The sequence below is a fragment of the Ursus arctos genome, unplaced genomic scaffold (genome assembly GCF_023065955.2).
Source record: "Ursus arctos isolate Adak ecotype North America unplaced genomic scaffold, UrsArc2.0 scaffold_8, whole genome shotgun sequence".
NCBI classification, from domain to species: domain Eukaryota; kingdom Metazoa; phylum Chordata; class Mammalia; order Carnivora; family Ursidae; genus Ursus; species Ursus arctos.
The window spans coordinates 7,925,406-7,947,654 of NW_026623100.1; the positions used below are offsets into that span (position 1 = coordinate 7,925,406).

At 38.6% G+C, this 22,249-nt stretch overlaps 1 protein-coding gene across 50 annotated transcripts in view; it reads right to left on the reverse strand.

The window, feature by feature from the left end:
• Positions 1-384: 384 nt before the first annotated feature.
• Positions 385-22,249, reverse strand: part of MAP4K4 (mitogen-activated protein kinase kinase kinase kinase 4) — a 188,889-nt gene continuing 167,024 nt past the window's right edge. For 28 of the 50 annotated variants that reach the window (XM_057309057.1, XM_057309060.1, XM_044378798.3 and 25 more), the window contains 7 exons: positions 18,651-18,794; positions 12,112-12,246; positions 9,621-9,721; positions 7,922-8,071; positions 7,202-7,361; positions 6,292-6,431; positions 385-4,570 (listed from right to left, as the gene is read on the reverse strand). In XM_057309057.1, the coding sequence (XP_057165040.1) occupies positions 4,487-4,570; positions 6,292-6,431; positions 7,202-7,361; positions 7,922-8,071; positions 9,621-9,721; positions 12,112-12,246; positions 18,651-18,794 (914 nt within the window). In that variant the 3' untranslated portion in view covers positions 385-4,486. Of the gene's footprint in view, positions 4,571-6,291; positions 6,432-7,201; positions 7,362-7,897; positions 8,072-9,620; positions 9,722-12,111; positions 12,247-18,650; positions 18,795-22,249 lie in introns of all 50 variants that reach the window. The other 22 variants (XM_057309046.1, XM_057309051.1, XM_057309044.1 and 19 more) reach the window with 1 other exon arrangement.

Sequence of the window (22,249 nt, forward strand, 5' to 3'; positions counted from 1 at the left end):
TGGGGGAGTCAAAAGTTATACTCAAGAGTTTGGCTGGCAGGAGGGGTTGGTGACCCCAGCCCCCATGTTGTTCAAGGGTACACTGTACTCAGCAAGTGAAACACAGGCATCTGTTGTTGTTGAAGTCAGAGATGGCAGAGAAGGTAGCAATTTCACTGAACCCTTAATGTGATGTCAAAACACTGAGCGGGTATCAGTTATAGGGGCTGATTTCATCCTGGTTGCTTGCTTTAAGTGAGATCTACAGCAGTGGAGGATGAAGTAAGTACAGGAGGGATGAATGATGGTCCTGAGACAACTAGCCTTCCACCAGATTTTTATTCCTAATCATCCACCAGCTGCAACAAACATCAAGTAGGAAAAGAAAAAAACATACTCATTTGGTGGCCTACGTATTTACAATTTTATTTTCACCTTAGAGAAATAACATGTTTCTAATATGAAGCACAAAGGAGCTGGTTATTAACATTTGATTTATGATAATGTGTGTGGCCACCCTCTGCAACCCTGGAGGCTTGGCCAAGTAGTCCATCATGGTGATGTGGCCCCACATCCATCCAATGGGGAGCATGCCTGTCGGATCTCTGGGGGAAATCAATGGGGCATACGCTACGGGCTTAGCCACAAAGGCCTTCCAATTACTAGGCTTAAGATAGTATTTATGGTGCCAATTTGAGAAAGGGCTACTTCAATTGTCCTATTAGATACAGAAATCATGCTATTTTACTTTTTGATTCAATTCAGACTTGCAAAAATAAAACCTTGTATCTTCCTTCAGGATCAGCTTTACCCATTCTTGGCTTCAAGAACATGGTGATCAAGAGCTCACTTTGAACAAACATCCCTGTTACAGGAGATGGCAGGATATCGAGCCACCGGTTCTAGCCAGGGGTGGTGCTGGGGATGGAGGTATGCATAAAATATGGATTCTTATGGGAAGGAAACATTCTGAAGGATCAGAGTACATTTGAAACTCATGCCACATAACATAGGTGTCATTTTTATTTTATTTAAAGAAAAAAAGGGGGGAGGGGCCAACAGTAATTTTATAATACACAGAAGACAAGTTAGCACTGGGTCGTTGGGGGGTAGGCCATGTACTTGCCACCACTCTGCTTTGTAGCTCTAGGATTAGTAAATTTAATGCAGTCTGTCATTGTATTACTGTTTAGCAAATTTATAATTGGCAAAATTAGGGATTATGTATCACTATAAGTGGACAACTAAGATGAAAACCTAAATAAAATATCACTTTAAAAATAAACCATAAATATATGATGCACATTAGTGTAACAAAACCATTTTTGTAAACATTTTCTTCAACATAACACGTGTATGAGGAAAAACAACACTGCACTCAATACAGAGTTACTCTGATTTAAATACAGAAAGGTATTACTTATTAAAGCTTTGACTACACCTACAGATGTATTTGTATTTTGTTTTGAAGAGCAGTGCTAAATATAAATAGTTCAATGTTCCATATTTAATGGCATCATAATACTGTTTTCTTTTGTAATTTTGCCATTTTGGCACTTTTGTGAAGTCACTACCCTGTTAAAGGAGAATAAAGAAAAAAACCCAAACCAGCCCTTCTCTAGAAGAATGACATTTCACCTGCTCGTAATCTTTTATGGAGAAACCTAACTGGGCAGCTGCATGAAGCTGCCTCAACACCACCTGGTTTACGAGGTGCTGAGGCCAGGAAGGCAAGGAAAGCACATACCAGGCACGCGGCCCCCACAGACAAATGGCTGTCTGACCTCAGGTGACTTAAGCCCAGAGATGGATGTGATCACATTCCGTGCAAACACTGTAGACTGCTGCCACGAGGCTGCCTGCTGCTGCATGAACAGGACAGGCGGATTCTGGCTTGAGCTCAGACCCATCACCTTGGAAGGAAATCCAGTTTTTGTCAAGTTCTAACTACTCAGTAATTCCAAAGAAAAGCCATTTGTCTCATCTGGTCACCCTCCTTGGCTTACAGACACTGAGATTCAAGTCTGTATAAGAAGACCGTGATGGCTCAGTCTTTTCTCTCTCTTCCTTATTAGTATCAGAAGTTTAATTTTTTTTCCCCAGACACCTGCTCAACTTTATCTCTCCGTGAAGTCATGGGAGAGGCTACAGTCATCCCAGCCATCCAGTTCTTTCTCCTCTTGGCATGCACACATGCTCACAGCGGCACATTTCATCTTACTCGAAAAGCCAAAACATGCAGGAAATTACCAGCAGTAATTTGATTTTGACTGAAGTCCTGTGGTGATGGCCTCTGGCCCATCTCAAAAGTCCCTTCCATAGGTGGGATTAACTCTTTAATCTTCTCTATGTTAATTACAAATTAGTAGAAAAGAACTAGTCCTTTCTGCTTTGGACATTAGTATCACTCCAAAGTCTTAGAAATGGAAAAACCTTTTCCAATGCCTTGTCCTTTTCAAAAGAGGGCAAGGCTTTCTCAGCTTATCTTGTCTTTGTGGGTAGGTACATCTGTGCTGTTTCTGCATCTGCGAGTATATCTATTTCTCGCTAGGCTATTGTAATTCCAGGACAGCCTTTGGCAAAGATGCTGAACCAGGAGGAAGAGAATGATAGGGGTCGAAGCAGATGCCAAATAGGAAGAGAATGCTGGGCAAAGCCTTGACAGATAGGTGCAGATGACTGTTATCTTTTCGGGAGGAAAAACCTCCTTTTTCATGTTGTAAAAGAAACTTAACCACAGAGGAGGATTAAGCCTAGGAAACACCAAATTCTGTTTGGTAAACAAAGTTTAAAGCCACCATCATGCAATATTCCCACTCAAAACTCAGTAAGAGGAAAGTAAACTGGTGGAGCCAAGACACTGAGCATTGCTCCTGTACCAAGAGATTAACAGTGTCAGAGGAATTGAGTGACCATGAAGCCATAAAACAAATTATTACCCAAGACATTTATTACAAATGTCATGAACATATTCATAAAGTAAAATTGGTTTAAAAAACAGAGAGAGAACAAGAGAGCAAATGAGAGGAGAAAAGCCAGGGCTTTGATATTACACCTAAAACACAGGAAGATGCCATCTTATGAATAAGCAGTATTAACTACATTCTTAAAATAGTTTTAGTGCATTGCATTTTTAGAAAAGGGAAACACCACCCCTCCCCCACCCCAAGAAAAGGTTCCTGCAACATTGAACAGGTTGTGTGACTATTCTAAATATGACCACCCGTCTGCTACCAAACCCCGAATTGAAAACAATGAGGCCTCTTATATTGTAGGCCACAGTGGCCCAGCAACCACTAACAGTGCATCTGGTGCAAACGAAGCATTCTGCTCTCTGAACTTAGAAAACAGATTGCACCTGTCAGCATGATGAAGCCAGATGGCTATTTCCCGTCTTCAGGGACAATTTCTCTTGTGCCTACTGAGACCTGTGACAAAATTAACAGTCAAACTTCAATCTGATAGTTTTGGTATTAAGATTAAATTAAACATTAATGTTTTCCTCCAAAAAACATAGAAACTAAACCACCTCTTAATGCATTACAAACAATGAGGTAGGCAAAAAAAAAATAAACATATGGTTGAAAAATTTCTTTTCCTCTGCAAGTGCAGACTGTGGTAAAACTGTTGTCGCATTTCTAGGTTTAAACAAAAATTAAACCTTTAACTGAGGCAGCGCTAATACTGTCACACAACAAAGTTCTGGCCATTATACAAATGCACACATTTTCTTTTCCTTTTTTTTTTTTTTTTTTTTTAAAAGAACGATCTGCACATGATTTTAGGCAAAACCTGGTACACAGAAAAATGAGTTTTTGGCCAAGCCAAAAAAAAAAAAAAAAATCCAAATAAACAAAATGGGACCCCCTTAACCCACCCCACCCTGCCTCCCAAGCCCCACCCACAAAAGTTATCCTAGTAACTGTGTCTTTCACATTTTATAAATATTAACTTCTTAAACCTGCACCTTCTTCTTTGACCACATATTGTCACATTACAAAAAAAGAAATGTCAATTAAATACACTGTTAATGTTACTATATTAAATCTGCTCTCTGCTTCAGCAAACTGCTCGTTAGACCATCATTTTACACCTCCGTGTGCCCACCCAACAAAACCAATGGCATGTTCATAGTCTCCACCTTCAATACCCATAAGACAGAGTCACTCAGAGACAAGGAATTCTGGAGCTGAAGGAAAGGCATTTGCTTTCTGATCTGATGCTCGATCCCAAACACTTATAGCACCTGATGGTAGAATGTGAACAGCACCAGCTGCATTGCAGCCTTGATTTATTTTTGAGTAGGGAAAAGAGAAGGGGGATAAACTGGTAAGAGGTGCAGAAAGGAAACAAATGAAACAAAACAAAACAAAAAACCCCACACGTGGTGTCTGCACACACAGAGGTCCTGGACTACACTGGTGCGCTCTGAGCTCCAGTTGCAAGGAATTCCAAGTTCTCAGGATCTTGAAGACTCTGGGGGCCAGCAAGCCTCATCGCACTGCTTCTACCAGCTCAGAAGAGAAGTCCTGCCTAAGGTCATGAAATAAACCTGACTGCTGCCACCAGACCGAACAGAGGCAAAGAAGACCTGCAAAAAGCAAAAGAAAAAGAGAGGGAGAGATTTACCATGAAAATACAACCCAGTCCTTGACAGCAATGCTTCCTACGGTCCCAGGCAGATAACTTAGAGCCACTGACACCACGACACTTCCAAATGCAGGAAGCTTAAAAGCCCAAAGGCCCTTTCCAAAAGAAAATCTGAGATGATATCAATTTATCATACATAAGTAGTCACCATCTCTGTATGCAATTTTTATTACAACTAAGAAGGCTAACACTGCCATATTGTGAAAATTCAAAAGAAAAAAATTGATATTTCTGAAATTAAGCGATTTCTTTTTACCTCCACTGCTAATAACATCTAAAAGATAAATGTGTCTGGAAAACAGAATGAGCAATGGAGAGGACTCCTCAGCAACCTGCTTTTTCTCTTTTAAAAAACCAAGCTAAAATGTATTCGTTATTCACAGGACTCTATAGTCAAATTATGACAATTTACTTTTGGGCCTTTTATTAATAAACTTTAAGGGATGTAACATTATAAATGATAAAAATATCTAAATGCCCAAAGTTCAAAGAATATTATAGTTATGGCTACATTAAATATACTCAGGAAAATATTAAGGATAAAGCTGGCAAAATCCTGGATTGGGTCAGAGGTTGTACGGGGTTTCAAGGTAAACATTTCAGGAGATGCTATTAGAAAAGCATGAACTCCATTAGTAAATGAGCTATAGGACTGCAGGAAAGTGGGCTGGTGGTGATTCAGCTTGCTTAGTGAGCATGTAGTTAGGCAGGAGGACCAGCTGCCATGGACAGATCTATAGCTCCTTTGTCAAGCTGAATTTTTAAATTTAATCTGAGTAGTTGATCAATGGGCCGGTGGCTAGGATATTTAATATATTTTAATGTGAAGCAAGAGGTGGAAACGTTCTTAAGAGGCAAATTCCTAAGGTTGCAATAGGCTGCCTCAGGTGGTCAGAGGCTTTCCACCCAGGTGCACAGATGAGAAAGAAAGTTGGGCTTGGTAAAGGCCAGGCCCACCAGGAGGTCCTTCTCAAAGCAGGTGGGATGGGTCAACACGCTAGGCCATCCAGCTGCTTCACTCCAAGGCTGGCTTAGGAAGGGGCTTCCAGAGAGAAAGTAGACCTTGAAGGAGACAAGGATGTGTCCAGTTTTGAAAAACAAAGGTTTTAAACGGGGCTTTGAAGCTTTGGGGTCTCAGCTGCAGGAGGTGCTCATGCTTCTGCGTAAAATGATTTATGCGGTTAGGTATTTCTGACATGCAAACTATAAAATTATTTTACTATTCAGAAGCAGACACGTGGTATCTTTCTGATGCTTATCAGGGGAGAGGACACTTTTACCTACCCAAATTTGCAAGGGGGACCCTTCTAATCACAAAAGAACCCAATTCACTTAAATTGGCAGCTTTAACCTTCCCTGTCCCTAAACCCAAACACAGCTCACACATATCACCTAATGGGGTTAAAAACCACCACCACAAACAAACCAACATATAATGATTTTGGCAGAGATAAGTATCTCTCGTGCCCTTATAAGCAAATACAAAATAAAATATACCCATCCCCCATAAACAGGTCTAAAAAGTCACTACTAAAACACTGCTTGATTAATTTATTTCAGAATCTATCAAAACCCCAAGAAAAGGCTTTACCAAACTCCACAGAAAATAAGCCATTACTAAAGCTAGTAGCAGCTAAAAAGAAGTCCTAAGGAAACCATTACCTTGTCGTTGCGTTCACATAAGAATTTTAGTCTTTGAGCCCTTTTGTGCATAAACACACCATCCAAGTGACCAGTTTCCACAGATCGGATCTCTATGGCCTTTTCTCCCCAGCCCATCGTCTGATTGGATCGAATATATGCTTTTTGAGAAGGGAAAAACATGTAATTGTTAAAGATAAGGAAACAGTCATGAAAAGAAGCTGCTCGTATAATACACACACACCTGAATGCCTAGCATTCAAGGATTTTTGTTTTTAAGGAACTTTGCCTTGGTAACCTTAAGTTTATCCTGGCAAGTGGTAATTTGAATTCCTGAGATGGTTCATGCTTATCGTGAGCAATGACCCACTGGATACAGAGTTTTGTGCTCATATTTTTCTGAAACCAATCATAAAGAAGGCAGTTTGAAGAAGTGATGAAGAGAGATAGTGACTAGCTGCAATAAAACCAGAAGAGGTCGGGAATATAAATTGAAATTTTCAGGTATCAGCCCTTCTGCCCCTTTACTCTTGAATGCACACCGGAAGATCAAGAGGCTGTTTTTAATTGTAGCTCTGCTATTCGAAAGAACAATCCCTTACCCTTTTTCTGTTTCACCTGACTTTCCACAAATCAGTCAACAACATCTGTCCTATTCCTTGGATGTCTTAAGGATTAAATGACAAGAGTTTTTAAAAAGCGTTCAATAATTACTTGGATTTTATTTTAAAATAGACGATGACCAGTCCCATGGTCTACAATCTTACTTTCCAACATCTATCGCCAACCATTCTGTTTATCCCCCCCTCAACCATTCTGCTAAATGACCAGGAGTTCTAAACAACACGTAAAACTGGTGTGATAAATACATGCAGTTTTACAGAAGGCTCCACTTTTACAAATGTTACCTCTTCCTCTGAGTGATACCTACCTACAGATGTTGGCATCTCTCCCCACTGCAGAACCACATCCTTGGTGATTCTTCCATAGGTATTCACATAAACCCCTTCATCTTCATAGCACACCAGAAGCTCCATGCCATCTGTGTTGGGGAGGATGATGATTGCATGGGGTTTGATGCTACACTGGATCTAGAGAAGAGGAAAAAAGTATAGGGAAGTATGTTTGTGGTTAGTTCTATCCCTGCAAAAGTGCTCCAAAAGACTGTCTTAGTGAATGCACTGGTTAATATTCTTGGTGAATAAATACAGAAATTGAATAAAATTTTGGAAAACCCATGCAACATATATCCCAAAGACCACATTTTACAGGTCATATACTCCACTAGTTCACATTTCTGAGGCCCCTGGAACATATCTGGATTGTGGACTCCATTAAGAAATTTTGTTCCCCAAACCATTCCCAACCCAGGGATGCTCTGGCCTGCCAGCAACTGCCCCAAATCCATCCCATGTTAGTCAAAGCCAGGGCTAAGAGGTTTTCAGGAGGGCCTCACAGAGCCGGGAGAATGGATCCCCACTTGTCTCAGAGCATGCAGCTATTGAAAATGGCACATCTTTTAAATACTCACCCCCATACCAAGGGGAAGCAAGGAATCCCTGCTTGTGTTAGTTCATTAAGCAGAGTAAAGAAAAAAGTCAAAACAAAATGAAGCCAGTCAACCAACCATAGAGTGTGGGTTCTTTCTTACGTGTGTTGGTAGATAAATGTCATAGACGGATCCTGAATCCACATCTACAGCATGAAATCCAGCACAGGATCCATAGATCACTTTCAACCTCTGGCCCTCCTCCACAGTGAGATCCACCAGCAATGGCTTATGTACTAATTCTCCAAATGACTACAGAGAAGTAACCAAGAGAGAAGCCGTTAAGACAGAGTAGAACTTACTTCTGACAGATCAAATTAGAGAAGCCAAATCCAAGGTACTCCATTATTCAATTACTGAGCCACTCTGGCAACAACCATAAACAAAAATACTCTAGAAGTCTTTTTAAATTTATTCTGCTTTTGTCTGTCAATCAGCATCTGGAAGACAATTCTTCCAGAAGTCATGTTGCAAATTCCCCTGAGTTGGCCCAAGAATTCCACTCTGTTGTTTGCCTTGGTGACAAATACATCCAAAGTGAAATAATCAGGACTTTCTGTAGTATACCACTCAACTATTCAAATGCAGACAATGGAGAAAGAGGAGGAGTTGTAGGAGTCACATACTGAGAACTTCTAGTAAGGTCACCATACAGACCTCTACTTTCATTTCTCGACTGGTGATACAGTGATGAAAAGCTGTACTGGATGACCTATAATGTACTGGGAGACCCCAGTTCTTCATTAGTATCAATACCTACATCTCACAAGACAGACTTAAACAATATATTTATAAAAGCAGCTTGGAGAGTACACCTGGAACATAAAGGATATTAAGACCAGATCTCAGAAGATAACTGTTATTTTACAACCAATTACTTTTAGTCAATAATATGTGGATTTATTTTTTAAGCAAATACGGTAAGCCCATTTATCCTGCTTTATTAGGGAATCAAGCAATAAGCAATTTAAATATGTCAATTTTCCAAATACTTGAAGCTTATCCTTTATTTCATAAAATATATCAAAAACTACTAAAAAATAATAGAATGATTTTGGATGAAAAATTATTAATTTCTTGATATGCACTAAAACAGTCCCAGGAGCTACGCTTAAGGTTTTGTGTCTAATATTAGAAATGAGGTTATTAAGTTATTTATAATATCCGATGTCACAGTGATATCATTTTAATTAAGAATTTCATTAAGTTTGTATCTAATGTAAACTCCAGAATTATAAAAAATACTAAAAAATACTCACAGAGAAAACTGTTAAGATTTTTCTACAGTTTTTCCTTTAGGCAAAAATGATGTATTATTCATGTTTTTAACTTACTTTTTCTTTTTAATGCATGATATACATATTTCTTGTGTCATTAAGAATTTCTGTAATTTTTAGTAAGTATTCTATTGAATAGATATACGTTCAAGCTGCCTACTGTTGGATACTTTTTTGTTATCAAAATATATCTAAATCTTTATACACATGCATGACTTCAGGAAGCAGGTCACAGTCTACTTTCTTAAATAGAGAAGGTGTTATTCTGTCCTTTCTTCTGTTATTACATTGACATATCAATCAAAGTCTCTACCAAATATTTAGCTTTCTCCTTCTCATACTCTGAGGACTGAGAAAGCAGACAGTGAGGCTTATTACACTGGAAATCGTCTTCCTTATGATGAAGTTATACATTGTGTTATTACATAATTTTTAAATGACCAGTTTTAACTGTTTAGAGTTTTTAAACTTATCCCCTGGCTCCTGGTCACACATCCATGGCTGACGCTACTTGATGCTATTACCTTAAAGGCCATAAATTTGTGATATGGCTTGGGTGCCCACGCATAGACCTCCACAGAACTCTTCAAAGCAATTACCAGAAATTTGATTCTTTCGTATTTTACTGAAAACAACAAACATAAGACAAGAGAAGTACAAGTCAGAATCAACATGGAACTCCAAATTCTGTTAGTTGTCTTTTCCAAACTTTACAAATATGCCTTCTATTGAGTCATTCGGACCAACGGGAGAAAAATACTGAGCGATCAAACCTCCTCAGAGTTTCCTTTTCCAATACTTTTTATGTATGATTCAGGCTGTTCCCATCTTTCTTGATGATATATGGGACTCAACTCAAATACTCTGGTTATTATCAGTGAGTACTTTCACTAATGTTCTTAATCTTCTTAGCCTGCAAGTATTTAATAATCAAGGACAATGACAGCCATACCAGTCTGAAGTCTTAAGGGCTCAGTATTACTTCAAAAGGATAATAGTATGATTTATCAGTTAAGTATCACTTTGAACCACTTTCTGATCTACAGAGGTAGTGACTACTTGAATTCTACCTAAAGTTCCGTACAAAAAGAGCAGTAGTAAAGGAAATATAGTTGAAAATGCCTTCTTTACATAGCTGTTTTGGTTCTCCTGCAGCCAGGCAACTCTGCTTAAAAACAGACGCTCTCTGTGGGTTGTGTGTAAGTGATGAATCACTGACTTCTACTCCAGAAACCAAAACTGCACTGTATGTTAAATAATAAAATTTAAATTAAAAAGTAAATAAAAAATGTGGTTACAGCACTGTAAACAAACGAACAAAGCCCAGATGCTCTGAGGGGTAGCTCTACCAGTTTCTTTATAAGCTATCCAATGTCACAGTACTACTTCATTCTTTGTACATGAAAGATGACTTGTTAACTTGATAACTCTTCTTGTTAAATTCCATATACTGTTACTATTCAAATAAATCATTGACATTAATATTAAGACATAAAGGATTATAAGACGTTGTCCAAACTAGTGCTGTTTAATAAAATTTTCTGCAATGATCAAAAGGGTTTACATGTGTGTACTGTTAATATGATAGCCACTAGTTGTATGTGGCCATCGGGCACCTGGAATATAGTAGTGCCACCGAGGAACTACATTTTTAAGTTTATTTCATGTTAACTAATTTAAATATGCATTTAAATAGCCCCTGTTCTTGATGGCAACTATACTATACAGCACAGGTCTTGATAAACGGAATATAATTTCCTGAAAGTATAAAGATAATGAATGAATGGTATTGCACACTTATCTAAGAAAACGTTTTGATTCATTCTGTAAGAATGACAGGACTGAGGACTGCTGTTTTGTTCCAATAAAAGCCCAGCACCGTTTACCACATTTGCCTCTAGCTCCCTTTGCAGGATAATCTATTCATGTACATTTCCCGTTTTGCTTGGTTTCATTAAATTTAGACTTAAATGATTCTAGTTACACCTCAACAATTCTTTCACATAAACACAACACAGAGAATCCTAATCCCAAAATTTAATCAAGGAGATAGTACTACTTTCTAGTAACACAGAATCATTCCTATATTGGGGTGGCTCCTGCAGTCATTATTAATCAACGAGCCTGGAGTTGTAGAAAGATTACATAAATAAGAAAATCTTAAGGACTGCAATATTCTTGGAAGCAGAGGAACTCACTACAGCATATACTTTATAACACAGAAAAAATAAAACGTATTAGCAGAAACTATATAATATATAATAGGACCCTCACGTTAATCAGTCATAGGTATATAGAGACCATTTGTTGCTTTTCTCAAATTCCCATTTCAAATTCTATTACAATATATCATCTCTCCCATAAAAGTTTAATTTGGCTAAGCTCCATTATTTCCCCTTTATTTCCAACATTATTACCAGTATTTTGATTTTTTTCATACATAAAAAATTTGTTTTAGTTTTATTCTTGTGAGCTCTTATTTCATAAGAAAGACAGCATGCAAGCCACCACAAGACAGATGCTATGAGACACTGGCTGGCCAGCGTGATTCATTTAGTAGTTAAGAGCACAGTAGTCTGCACAGTGCACTTCATTCAAAACGACAAGCCATAGTTTGTCAAACTTTTAATCAGTGACTGCCAAGGATCCAAAGTCCTCTAAATGGAGAATAGGCCTGGAGCGCAAAGCAAGAATCCAAACTAGCTGGCTTTCCTTTGGCAATGTTTCCTTAGAGATGGTCTTGTGGCCACAGCTTGCAGAGAACAATGTGGACCGTCAAAGAGAAAGGGTGAAAAGCCTCGCTTACAAAATGAACCGTGAGGATGAGAGGGACAGATGACAGAGTGAGCAGTGGGAATGAACGGTGTTATGCTAAAAGGTGCACTGTGAGGCTAGATGACACTCCAGGATTAGAAGATGCTTTGAAACAAAATCGCAGAAATGAGCTAGGGGGATCAGAAACAACACTAATTAAACCCTGTAAAACAATACCCTCATGACCCTCCCGGAACTTACCAACTTTATAGTGTACGCATCCTTCCAAATCTCCCACGGTTGTCCATCCCTGCTTCTTCTCAACTTCTGGATCATTATGAAGTATTTTATTTCTTAACCAGGACAAATAGTAGACACGTAACTTATCCTTTTTGCCTAGCAAAACAAATATAAATATTTTACATGCATGTTCAAAGTAGATATCATCAATAATAACAATAGTAGCCAAAGAAACGTCAATGAACAATAAATATCCTTCTGAGGGAACCATCTCTATGAGTTTTACTAGAACCTCAATTTAAGCTATTCAGATGGACTCTGAAACTCCTATAGAATTATTATTAAGTATACACCTGAGTTAGAAGGAAAGATTTCATGTATTTATTTGAGAGAGAGAGAGAGAGAGAGAGGACGAGAGCGGAGGGGCAGAAGGAGAGGAGAATCCTAAGCAGGCTCCACGCCCGACACAGATCCTGATGCAGGACTCGATCTCACGACCCTGAGATAGTGAACTGAGCTGAAACTGAGTCGGATGCTTAACCGACTGAGCCACCCAGGCACCCCAAAAGAAAAGTTTTTAGAAGAATAAAGAACTCACACTTATGTAAACAGACAGTACTCATAAACCACAAAGTAATACAAACATCTGCACGGCAATACAAGCAATAGAACTTACAAGGTGCTTTCACATGTGTAATGTCCTCTGATTCTCAAAACTCTCTGGAGTCGCTATTACTTCTCAATTAGATTAAATAAATCACCCACGGCAGGGACTCAAATCCAGCAAAAAGCAAGCCATAAACTGGAGATGTGTGCAACTTACAGAGCTGACAGAGGACTCACAACCTATAGATCACTTAGAAGAGAGATAACCCAATAGAAAAAGTGGGCAATCGATTACAACAGGCAAAAGAAGTTACCTCACAGATACCTAAAAAAAGGTACTTGCTCTCAGTAGTTAATTAGTTAATGCATATCAAAACCATAATGACATATAATTTCATACATCTATATCAGGGTGTCTAGAATTAAAAAGAACAGCAGTACTGAAAAAACCAACAATAGTACTGACAGTATGGGAAGGTGTAGAGCAACTAGAAACTCAGAAACGAGCGTTGTAAACTGTTAGAACCACTTTGAGAAGTCTGACATTATCTAGTGAAGTAGGATATACGCACACCCTACGTATGATCCAGTAATTTCTCTAATATAAATGTGTATGTATGAGACCCCAAATACAAACAAGAATGTTCAGAGCAGCATTGTTCCTAAGAGTTGTGAACAGCAAACACAAACATCTATCAACAGCAGAATGAATAAATTGCAGTATAGTCATACACAGAAATGAAGTGGAATAAAATAGCTCTATGAACAACAACAACAAAATCATGTTGAACAAAAGAAACTACACACGCTGACAAGCTTAAGAAAAAAGATCTTATGATCGTATCAATAGATGCAGAAAAAATATTTGACAAAACCCGACATCCACTTCATGATCAAAAACTCACAGCAAATAAGAATAGAAGGGAACTGCTTCAAATTTGATAAAGAACATGTACAAAAAACTTATGGATAATACCACACTTAAAGGTGAGAAACTAGATACTTCCTCTTTAGGAACAAGGAAAGGGTATCTCCACTTAGCACTCCTAAACATCAAAGTAGATGTCTTAGCTAATGCAATAGGACAAAGGAAATAAAAGGTACACAAACTGGGAAGGAAGAAATACAGGATTATGTAAGTAGAAAATACCAAAGAACTGGTTTAAAAAAGATGGGGCGCCTGGGTGGCACAGGAGTTAAGCATCTGCCTTCGGCTCAGGGCGTGATCCCGGCGTTTTGGGATCAAGCCCCACGTCAGGCTCCTCCGCTATGAGCCTGCTTCTTCCTCTCCCACTCCCCCTTCTGCTTGTGTTTCCTCTCACGCTGGCTGTCTCTATCTCTGTCAAATAAATAAATAAATAAAATCTTTAAAAAAAAAATTAAAAAAAGAAAAAAAGAAAATAAAAAAGAAAATCCTCTAATAAAATGATTATAGTAAGGTTGCAAGTTACAAGGTTCATATATAAAAGTTAATTGCTTTCCTATATACTTGCAATAAGCAGTTGGAAATTTGAAATTAAAAACACAGCACCATCTACAGAAGCACTAAAAAAGGGGTGGCCTGAGTGGCTCAGTCGGTCAAGCGTCTTACTCTTGATTTCGGCTCAGATCATGATCTCAAGGCTGTGAGATCGAGCCCAGCATCAGGTTCCACCCTCAGCAGAGAGTTTGCTTTAGATTCTCTCTCTCTCCCTCTCCCTCTCCCCCTCCCCACTCTCTCTCTAAAAAATAAATAAATCTTAAAAAAAAAAAGCACTAAAGACAAAAAAGGATATACCTGTAAATCTAAAAAAATAACCCTAAATAAGATGTCTCTGAGGAAAACTAAAAAACTCTGAAAAAAGAAATTAGAGGAGATCAAAACAGATGGAGATATAGTCAGTGGTCATGGATAAAACTCAATATTGCTATAATATCAGTTCTACTCATTTAGAGAATCAATGTAATCCCAATCAAAATCCTATCAAATTTTTTAATACATATTGATAAACTGACCCTAAAGTTCATATGTAAAGGCAAAAGAGCCAGAACAGCCAACACAATATTGAAAAGCAGCAGCTTGGGAGGACTGATACTGTGTGACTTCAAGGTTTACTATAAAGCTACAGTAATCAAGACAATATGGTATTAGCAAAAGGAAAAACAGATCAATGGAACAAAACAGGGAGCCCAGAAATAGACCCACACAAATATAATGAACTAATCTTTGACAAAGGAACAAGGCAATTCAATGGAAAAAGGATGGTCTTTTCAACAGTCATTGCTAGACCGACTGGATATCCACAAACAAAAAAAATGAATTTATAGACTTTGAACCTTTCAGAAAGATCACCTCAAAATGGATCACAGACCAAAATATGAAATGCAAAGCCATAAAGCTTCTAGAAGATAACACAGGAGAAAATCCAGGTATAGTCTCCTTGGATTTGGCAATGACTTTTTAGATACAACACCAAAAGCATGATCCCTGAAAGAAAAAAACTGGTAAGTTAGACCTTATTAAAATAAAAAACTTTTGTTCTGCAGAAGACACTAATAAGAGAATGGACAGACAAGACACAAATCAGGGAAAAAAATATTTGCAAAACTAAAGGACTTGCATCCAAAATATACAAAGAACTCTTAAAACTCAACAGCAGGAAAAACAAACGACCCAATTATAAAACAGACCAAAGACCTTTAACAGATACCTCACTAAAGATGACATATATAGGAGGCGAACACCATGTCATCAGGGAATTAAAAATTAAAACAATAATGACACACTACTACATTAATCCAAAACACCACCAACACCAAATGCTAATGTGGATGTGGAGCAAAAGGGAATCTTCATTTGTGGCCTGTAGGAACTCAAAATGATACAGCCACCTCAGGAGACAGGCTGGCTACATCTTACAAAGCTAAATGTAGTCTTACCTTATGTTCCAGCGATCATGCTCCTAGGTATTTAATTAATAAACCCATGAGCTGAAACCTTATGTTTACGCAAAAAGTTGTCCACAAATATTTGTAGCAGCTTTAGTCATAACTGCTAAAATTTGGAAGCAACCAAGAGGTCTTTCAGTGAGTGAATGGAAAAACCAAGTGGCACAGCCACACAACATGAAAAGACATGGGTGAACCTGAAATACATATTGCTGAAGGAAAGAAGCCAGTCTGAAAAGGCTACATACTATATGATTCCAACCATGATATTCTGGAGAAGGTCAGAGAAAGTGTATAAAAAAAAAATAAATCAGTTGTTGCCAGGGACTTTGGGGGAGAGACGCACAGGTGGAGCACGGGGGATTTTCAGGGGAGTGACATTAGTCTGTACTGGTGGATCATTACGTGTTAGTCAGAACCCATCAAACTGTACAACACAAAGAGTGAACCTCAATGTAAACTGCAGACTCTAGTTAATAACAATATTAGTGTTAATATGGGTTCATCAATGACAACAAATGTACTATACTAATGTAGATAATAGAGAAAACTGGAGGTGGGGGGGATGGGAATTGCCTCCATTTTCTGTTCAATTTTTTGTAAACCTAAAGGTGCTCTTAAAAAAACGCAGCCAGACACAAAGAATGCTTACCATTTTACTACTTATATCAATTCACTTCACTGAAGGTCAAACCAATCTAAGGTATTTAAAGGACTGGGAGGCAGCAGAGTGGGTACTGCAGGGGAGCTTCTGGGCTACTTGGGACTGTTGCATTTCTTCACCAAGGTAGGTGAATGGATTCTAGGTGGATGGATTCTAACTGTGACAATTCACTGAGCTGTATATGCTTACAATCTGTGCACTTTCTGTATTGTCTTATGCTTTAATCTTTTCAAGTTTTGATGACTTTTTGAACGTCAGAAAATATTAAATAAAATGTTAAATGAAACAAAAACCATGTAGTTTTATGTATATAGTGTTTCATTCCCATATTGTGATAAATATTTATAGGAATGAGGAGGAGAGGTGCTGGGTGGCTCAGTGGACTAAGCATCTCCTTCAGCTCAGGTCACGATCCCAGGGTCTGCTCAGCGGGGAACCTGCTTCTTCCTCTCTGCCCTTCTCCCTGCTTGTGCTCACTCTTTCTGTCACGCTGTCTCTCTCTCTCTCTCAAATATGTAAATAAAATCTTATTAAAAATGAGGAGGAAATATTAAAAAAATGTCAACAAGACTTGTCTCTGATATGGGGTAGCATTTTGTTTTATTCTTCCAAAGTTTTTTCTATTTTCGAAGCTTCCTACAATTAACATGTGTTACTTTCATGGTTGTAGAAACCATTACAAAAGAGGAAAAGAATACAGAAAAGTAGACCAAAAAATTATTACTGGTGTCAGCTGATCAGTGATCCCCATAAATCATCTTGTTCACTGGATCACAAGATGAAGTTTAAATCATTTTTAGCAGCAGATCTATTTTTCCTCTAATTTTAAACCTACTCCCCGTCAACATTCATGTTGTAAATGGCTGTTTTCTCATTTAAGTATGAGATGGATGGAGAAATTTCTGCATTTCAACAAAGGTCTTTTACTTACAACCAAAAGCCTATTTGAAAATTAAAATAACTCCGAGAAATGTTACATATAAACAAATATAACAAGCCTGAGTTCGCAGATGATTAAATCAAAATTACTGCTGGTTATTATAAGACCAATTTAAAGTATTTCAATTTTGTATACTCTGGACTCCAGCAATAATACAAATTATTAGGAAATTATTATCTGTGCAAAATGGGTATGTATGCACAATGGTTAAGCTACAGACGTATGTGAAAAATGTTTACATGAGAGGGGGAAAAAGGGATAAACTAAAAGACTTACAACAGAAGTAAATAAATTTCAGAGTATCTATGCAAAGAAACACTCTATAGCCACGTAAAACAGATGTCATGGAGAAATGTTTAATGAGATGGAAAGAGCAAGCTACATGATTTGGACAAACTAGAATGACTAAGATACAACCTCACTTCAGGACAGGGTTACCATGGGCAGCTCGACAGGGTAAGGGGATGCTAACCGCAGGTACAAGAGTGTATTTAACACCTGTTAAAAGTAACTAATCAGTATGTGGGTGTTGTTATTATGTACTTATTCTCTCATTATTATTCTCTGTATGTTTGAAATGTTGCATAACCATTTTTACGCAGATTTTCCCCCTTTAAGTGTGTACTGAGTGTGTGTATGCTTAAAGATGAGAAGCTAAAAACTGAAGAGTCACTACATATAGTATCTCTGGATGATTTTACATTTCATTTCTCCTACTTGCTTATCTGTACTAGTTTCTTACTTTCTAGGATGAACATACATTACATGATTTGTATGAAAAAAATACTCTTTCTAAAAAGCAACTTATGTAAGTGTTAACCGATGTAAGAAAAAAACAATATGCTACTTTTACTATCGTGGCAGAACACAGTTCCTTCTGCATGAAAGAGCCCTGTGGGTGAAAGAGGGCACAAACCTACACGCTGGAGAAGCCACGTTAAGCCCGCCAAGCGTCGGGGCAGACAGCGGTTGCGTGGGAGAGGTCTACTAGACAGTGCATGTCCCTGTGCTTCTCAAGACTGCCCTTTAGAGGAGCCACAGGTTCAGTTCGTACTTGTCAGTCACATCTGAATACATTTTTCTATCACCTTACTGTAAAACCATGCTATGGTTGTACCTCATTTAGCCATTATGTCAAAAAAATGAGCTGGGGCAGCTGGGTGGCTCAGTTGGTTAAGGGTCTGCCTTCGGCTCAGGTCAGGATTGTAGGGATCCTGGGATCAAACCCCAAGTCCGGCTCCCTGCTCAGTGGAGAGCTTGCTTCTCCCTCTCCCTCTGCCCCTCCCCCTACTTGTGCACGCTCTCACTCGCTCGCTCTCAAATAAATAAATAAATAAATAAAATCTTTTAAAAAAAGAAAAAAAGGAGCTAATGGAAGTTTAGTACTGGGAAGTAATCCTGCTTTACTAAATGAACACTTACCGGATATTGTCACCAAGACATTCAAGCCTTCAAGGACATCCATTTGCTGAAATCGTCTTCGGTTGATCAGAGGATATACCTTCCCTTGGCCACTTCTGTCCAGCAGCATCAGGCCACTCTCTGTACCCACTAACAAATTCACTCCTGTTTCAAGGACACAGAAAGACCTGAATTTTACACTGTGCTTGGCAAACAGTCTAGTTGTATGGAAAGGATAACACCACCTATCTGGAAAAGAATGGTTTCCTTAATCATACACAAAAAGAAATGCTTGGCATATTCAACATCATGGTAGAGGAGTGGCAGTGAAACATTTCTATCTAAAAAAGGATAGGAGAGAAAACACACACACCATATCCCCTCGATCTCCTGAACAATCCACCAGTTTCCCAGCATGTTTTGAGCTCACCATCTCCTTGGTATTACAGATTCTACATCTCATAAGCCACATCAGACACCTGAACAAACCTTTGTCGGATACCATGACCTCTTTGTGCTTCCTTTATCTGTCTTTATTGTCATCAGCCAACTTCTGGCACGAGCTATGGATAGCCACCTCAAATCCTTACCAGTTTGACTGATCCATCACTCACGTTAAGGTTTTCTTAAAGATGATGGAGAATGCTCCATCATCATCAAAAAAGAAACAATGGCACTCAGTCCTTTGTTCCTCAACTTCTCAGGAATATTAAAATACTATGACTGCCCCATGGGAGCAGTCCTGGCTTCTCTATGTGCTGCTGCAGTCCTCCCACTCTCCAGCTGCACTGAGTCTCCTTCCTGGTTTGCGTGCACTTTCTCTGCTTCTTAAAAGCAGGTATCTCCTTTGCTGCGTGTCTGCTGGAGGAGCACCTCAGAACCATCAACTCCTAATTCCATACCCTGTCTACTTTTCTACCCGCTGTAAATTTCTACTGAGACCAACTTCTCAACTTTTGCCCTTTCTATAACAATACCACCACCAGCCAAACCGACCACCCAAACCAGAGAAGACCTCCTTCCTTTCCCTTTCCTCTGCTCCCACCCTACTTGAGGCATTGGCCACCCTTTAACGGATGGACAGAGACTTTAAAAGAGATTGTTATAATACCCTCCCTCTACTTTCTCATGGCAGCAATCAAAGCAATCCTAGTCTTCCTACAGTACTCATTAGGTCCTACCATATTTTCAGAACTACACACTCTCTGCAGGAGGGTACAAAAGCCTCAATTTGGCATTCAAATATCTCTGCACCTTGAGCAAACTTACTTTTCTCTCTTTACCATTCCCTTATTTCCCTAAATGTCTTGTTTCCTTGGTCTATAACCTTCACTGTTTAAACCAACTTTGTAACATGTAGCACAAATCACCTTATACTCCTACACAACTGGGCACATACATGTTTGCATTGATTCCCTATACTGGCTAATAAACTCACTGAGACAGGAATAAAGTAATTGTGCTTTTACAAACTGCTCAATCAATAGTTTCAGGTAGATGGAAAGACAGGAAAGAATAGCATGAATTTCCTGAATCACAGGATCCATGTTTTATTACACAGACACACACACACCCAATTTCCAGAAAACTTCAAACAAACAACTGTAAAGGCAACAAGTAAACACCCTCCCAGCCCCCGCTCAGCTCTGTGCCTGTTCCGTACTGAGCAAGTGAAACCCCAACACCTGGAGGACAGTATCTACCCAAGCAATTCTTGTGAGGAAACTGGAAGCAACTTCTGGGGTCTTGGGGAAGCTAGGAACCTGGAATTCACATATGTAATTACTATCACTGCCATTCAAACTCAAATAAGAACTTCACCAACTAACAGAGTGCCAGGCTCATAAGGACGACAGTTACCAATATGCCAGAGCACTGTACGCTCTAAGCTAACACAACACTGTCCCTGGAGTCCTCAAAAAATGTAAAACGTGTAAAGAGGTCCTCATAAATTCTAGACATCTACAGATTCCGGTAATAGTATGACCTGAAAAAAGTCCCTCATTAAAAATGTATTATGCATATGATGCAGGTTTCCGTCTTGCCCTTGCAGAAACAGTCTGTTTTACGAGAGCATGCCCTGTCTGTGCTGCCCCACATACACTTCTACCAAATCACAGGTGCTTTCCATCTAGTACGACGGTACTGAGAACTTGTTAGAGCCTGGCATACTATGAAACAGCTTCTGAAAATTTGAGGAAAGCCTCTTGAATTTTTGGGAAAAGAGAAAAATCTGAGTATTCACAACTCATCTAGAGTGATCCTTAAAAGTAAACAAAACCCTCAAAATATGATCAGTTGCACAGATAAGGAAAAAGGCTTATGAACGCGTATGGCTTCATTTATCACCTATAATTAAGATTTTTAGAATGTGCCATCCAGACCAGCCTTGTCCAACAGATTTTGTACCTGGATGTCCAGCGTGTTAGCCAATGGCCACATGTGACTACTGAGCATGTGAAACATGGCTAGAGCAACTGAAGAACTCAATTTTCTATTTTAATTCACTGAAGTTTAAATAGCCACATGAGACTAGTGGTTATCGTAATAGCCAGTGCAGCTATTTTATTCAACAGGTAACACTGTGGCTTTGAACTGGGGCTCACAGGCTTACACTTAATTTTAAGACTTACAGGCCATCATGTTTTCCACGAAAAAGTACTTTTTTAATAGAAATATCATACACATCAGATAATGACTGAATGCTAAGAAAAAAACTGCTGTCCAATTTAAAAACTCATTTATCATCACTGTAAGAGAAATTAATTCCTATGTAATACTCCACTCGTTTTCATATCATTTTACTTTTGAGGTTGGCCATTTTGTAGTGACTACCTCCCTATCAAATGTAGAACTATAATAGGACATTATTCTTAGGGTTTTCCCTCCATATACCCAGGTGAGATAATTCTAACTAGCTTCACAGTTACCTGAAGCAGAAAAATAAAACGTTAACTGACAGAGTTGCTTACAGATAGAGTCCATTCTAAAGGTTCCATTTCATGTAGTATTTCAGTATTTTCCCAATCTTCAATATCAAGTAGCTGAGAAAATACACATCAAGAACCTGGTAATAACTACCAGAAGTATGACCCTTTGAAATCTTACATTATTTGTGGTTTCCAAAAATAAATAGCATCCAAACATCTATCCAAACATCAATCAAGGTTTTACAGTAATGAATTAATAAAGGAATAAAAGACAAAGCTGAAAAAAATCTATTCATGAACACAAAAAATGCATATATTTTGGCACTTACACTCCTTGTAATTCATTATATATTTCTAAGAACTGGGTAATTTTGTAAAGTACTGAGTGTTAGCAGTCAAAGGAATATTGACAGTCACTGGAAAATAACCACCTTGGAAATTATAGGCCTATGAAAAAAATTAAGCTGCATGATGCAATAACCTTTTATAAATATGCTTTTTTTTTTTTTTTTAAGATTTTATTTATTTATTTGACAGAGAGAGACAGCCAGCAAGAGAGGGAACACAAGCAGGGGGAGCAGGAGAGGAAGAAGCAGGCTCCTAGTGGAGAAGCCCGATATGGGGCTCGATCCCAGAACTCCGGGATCACACCCTGAGCTGAAGGCAGACGCTTAATGACTGCGCCACCCA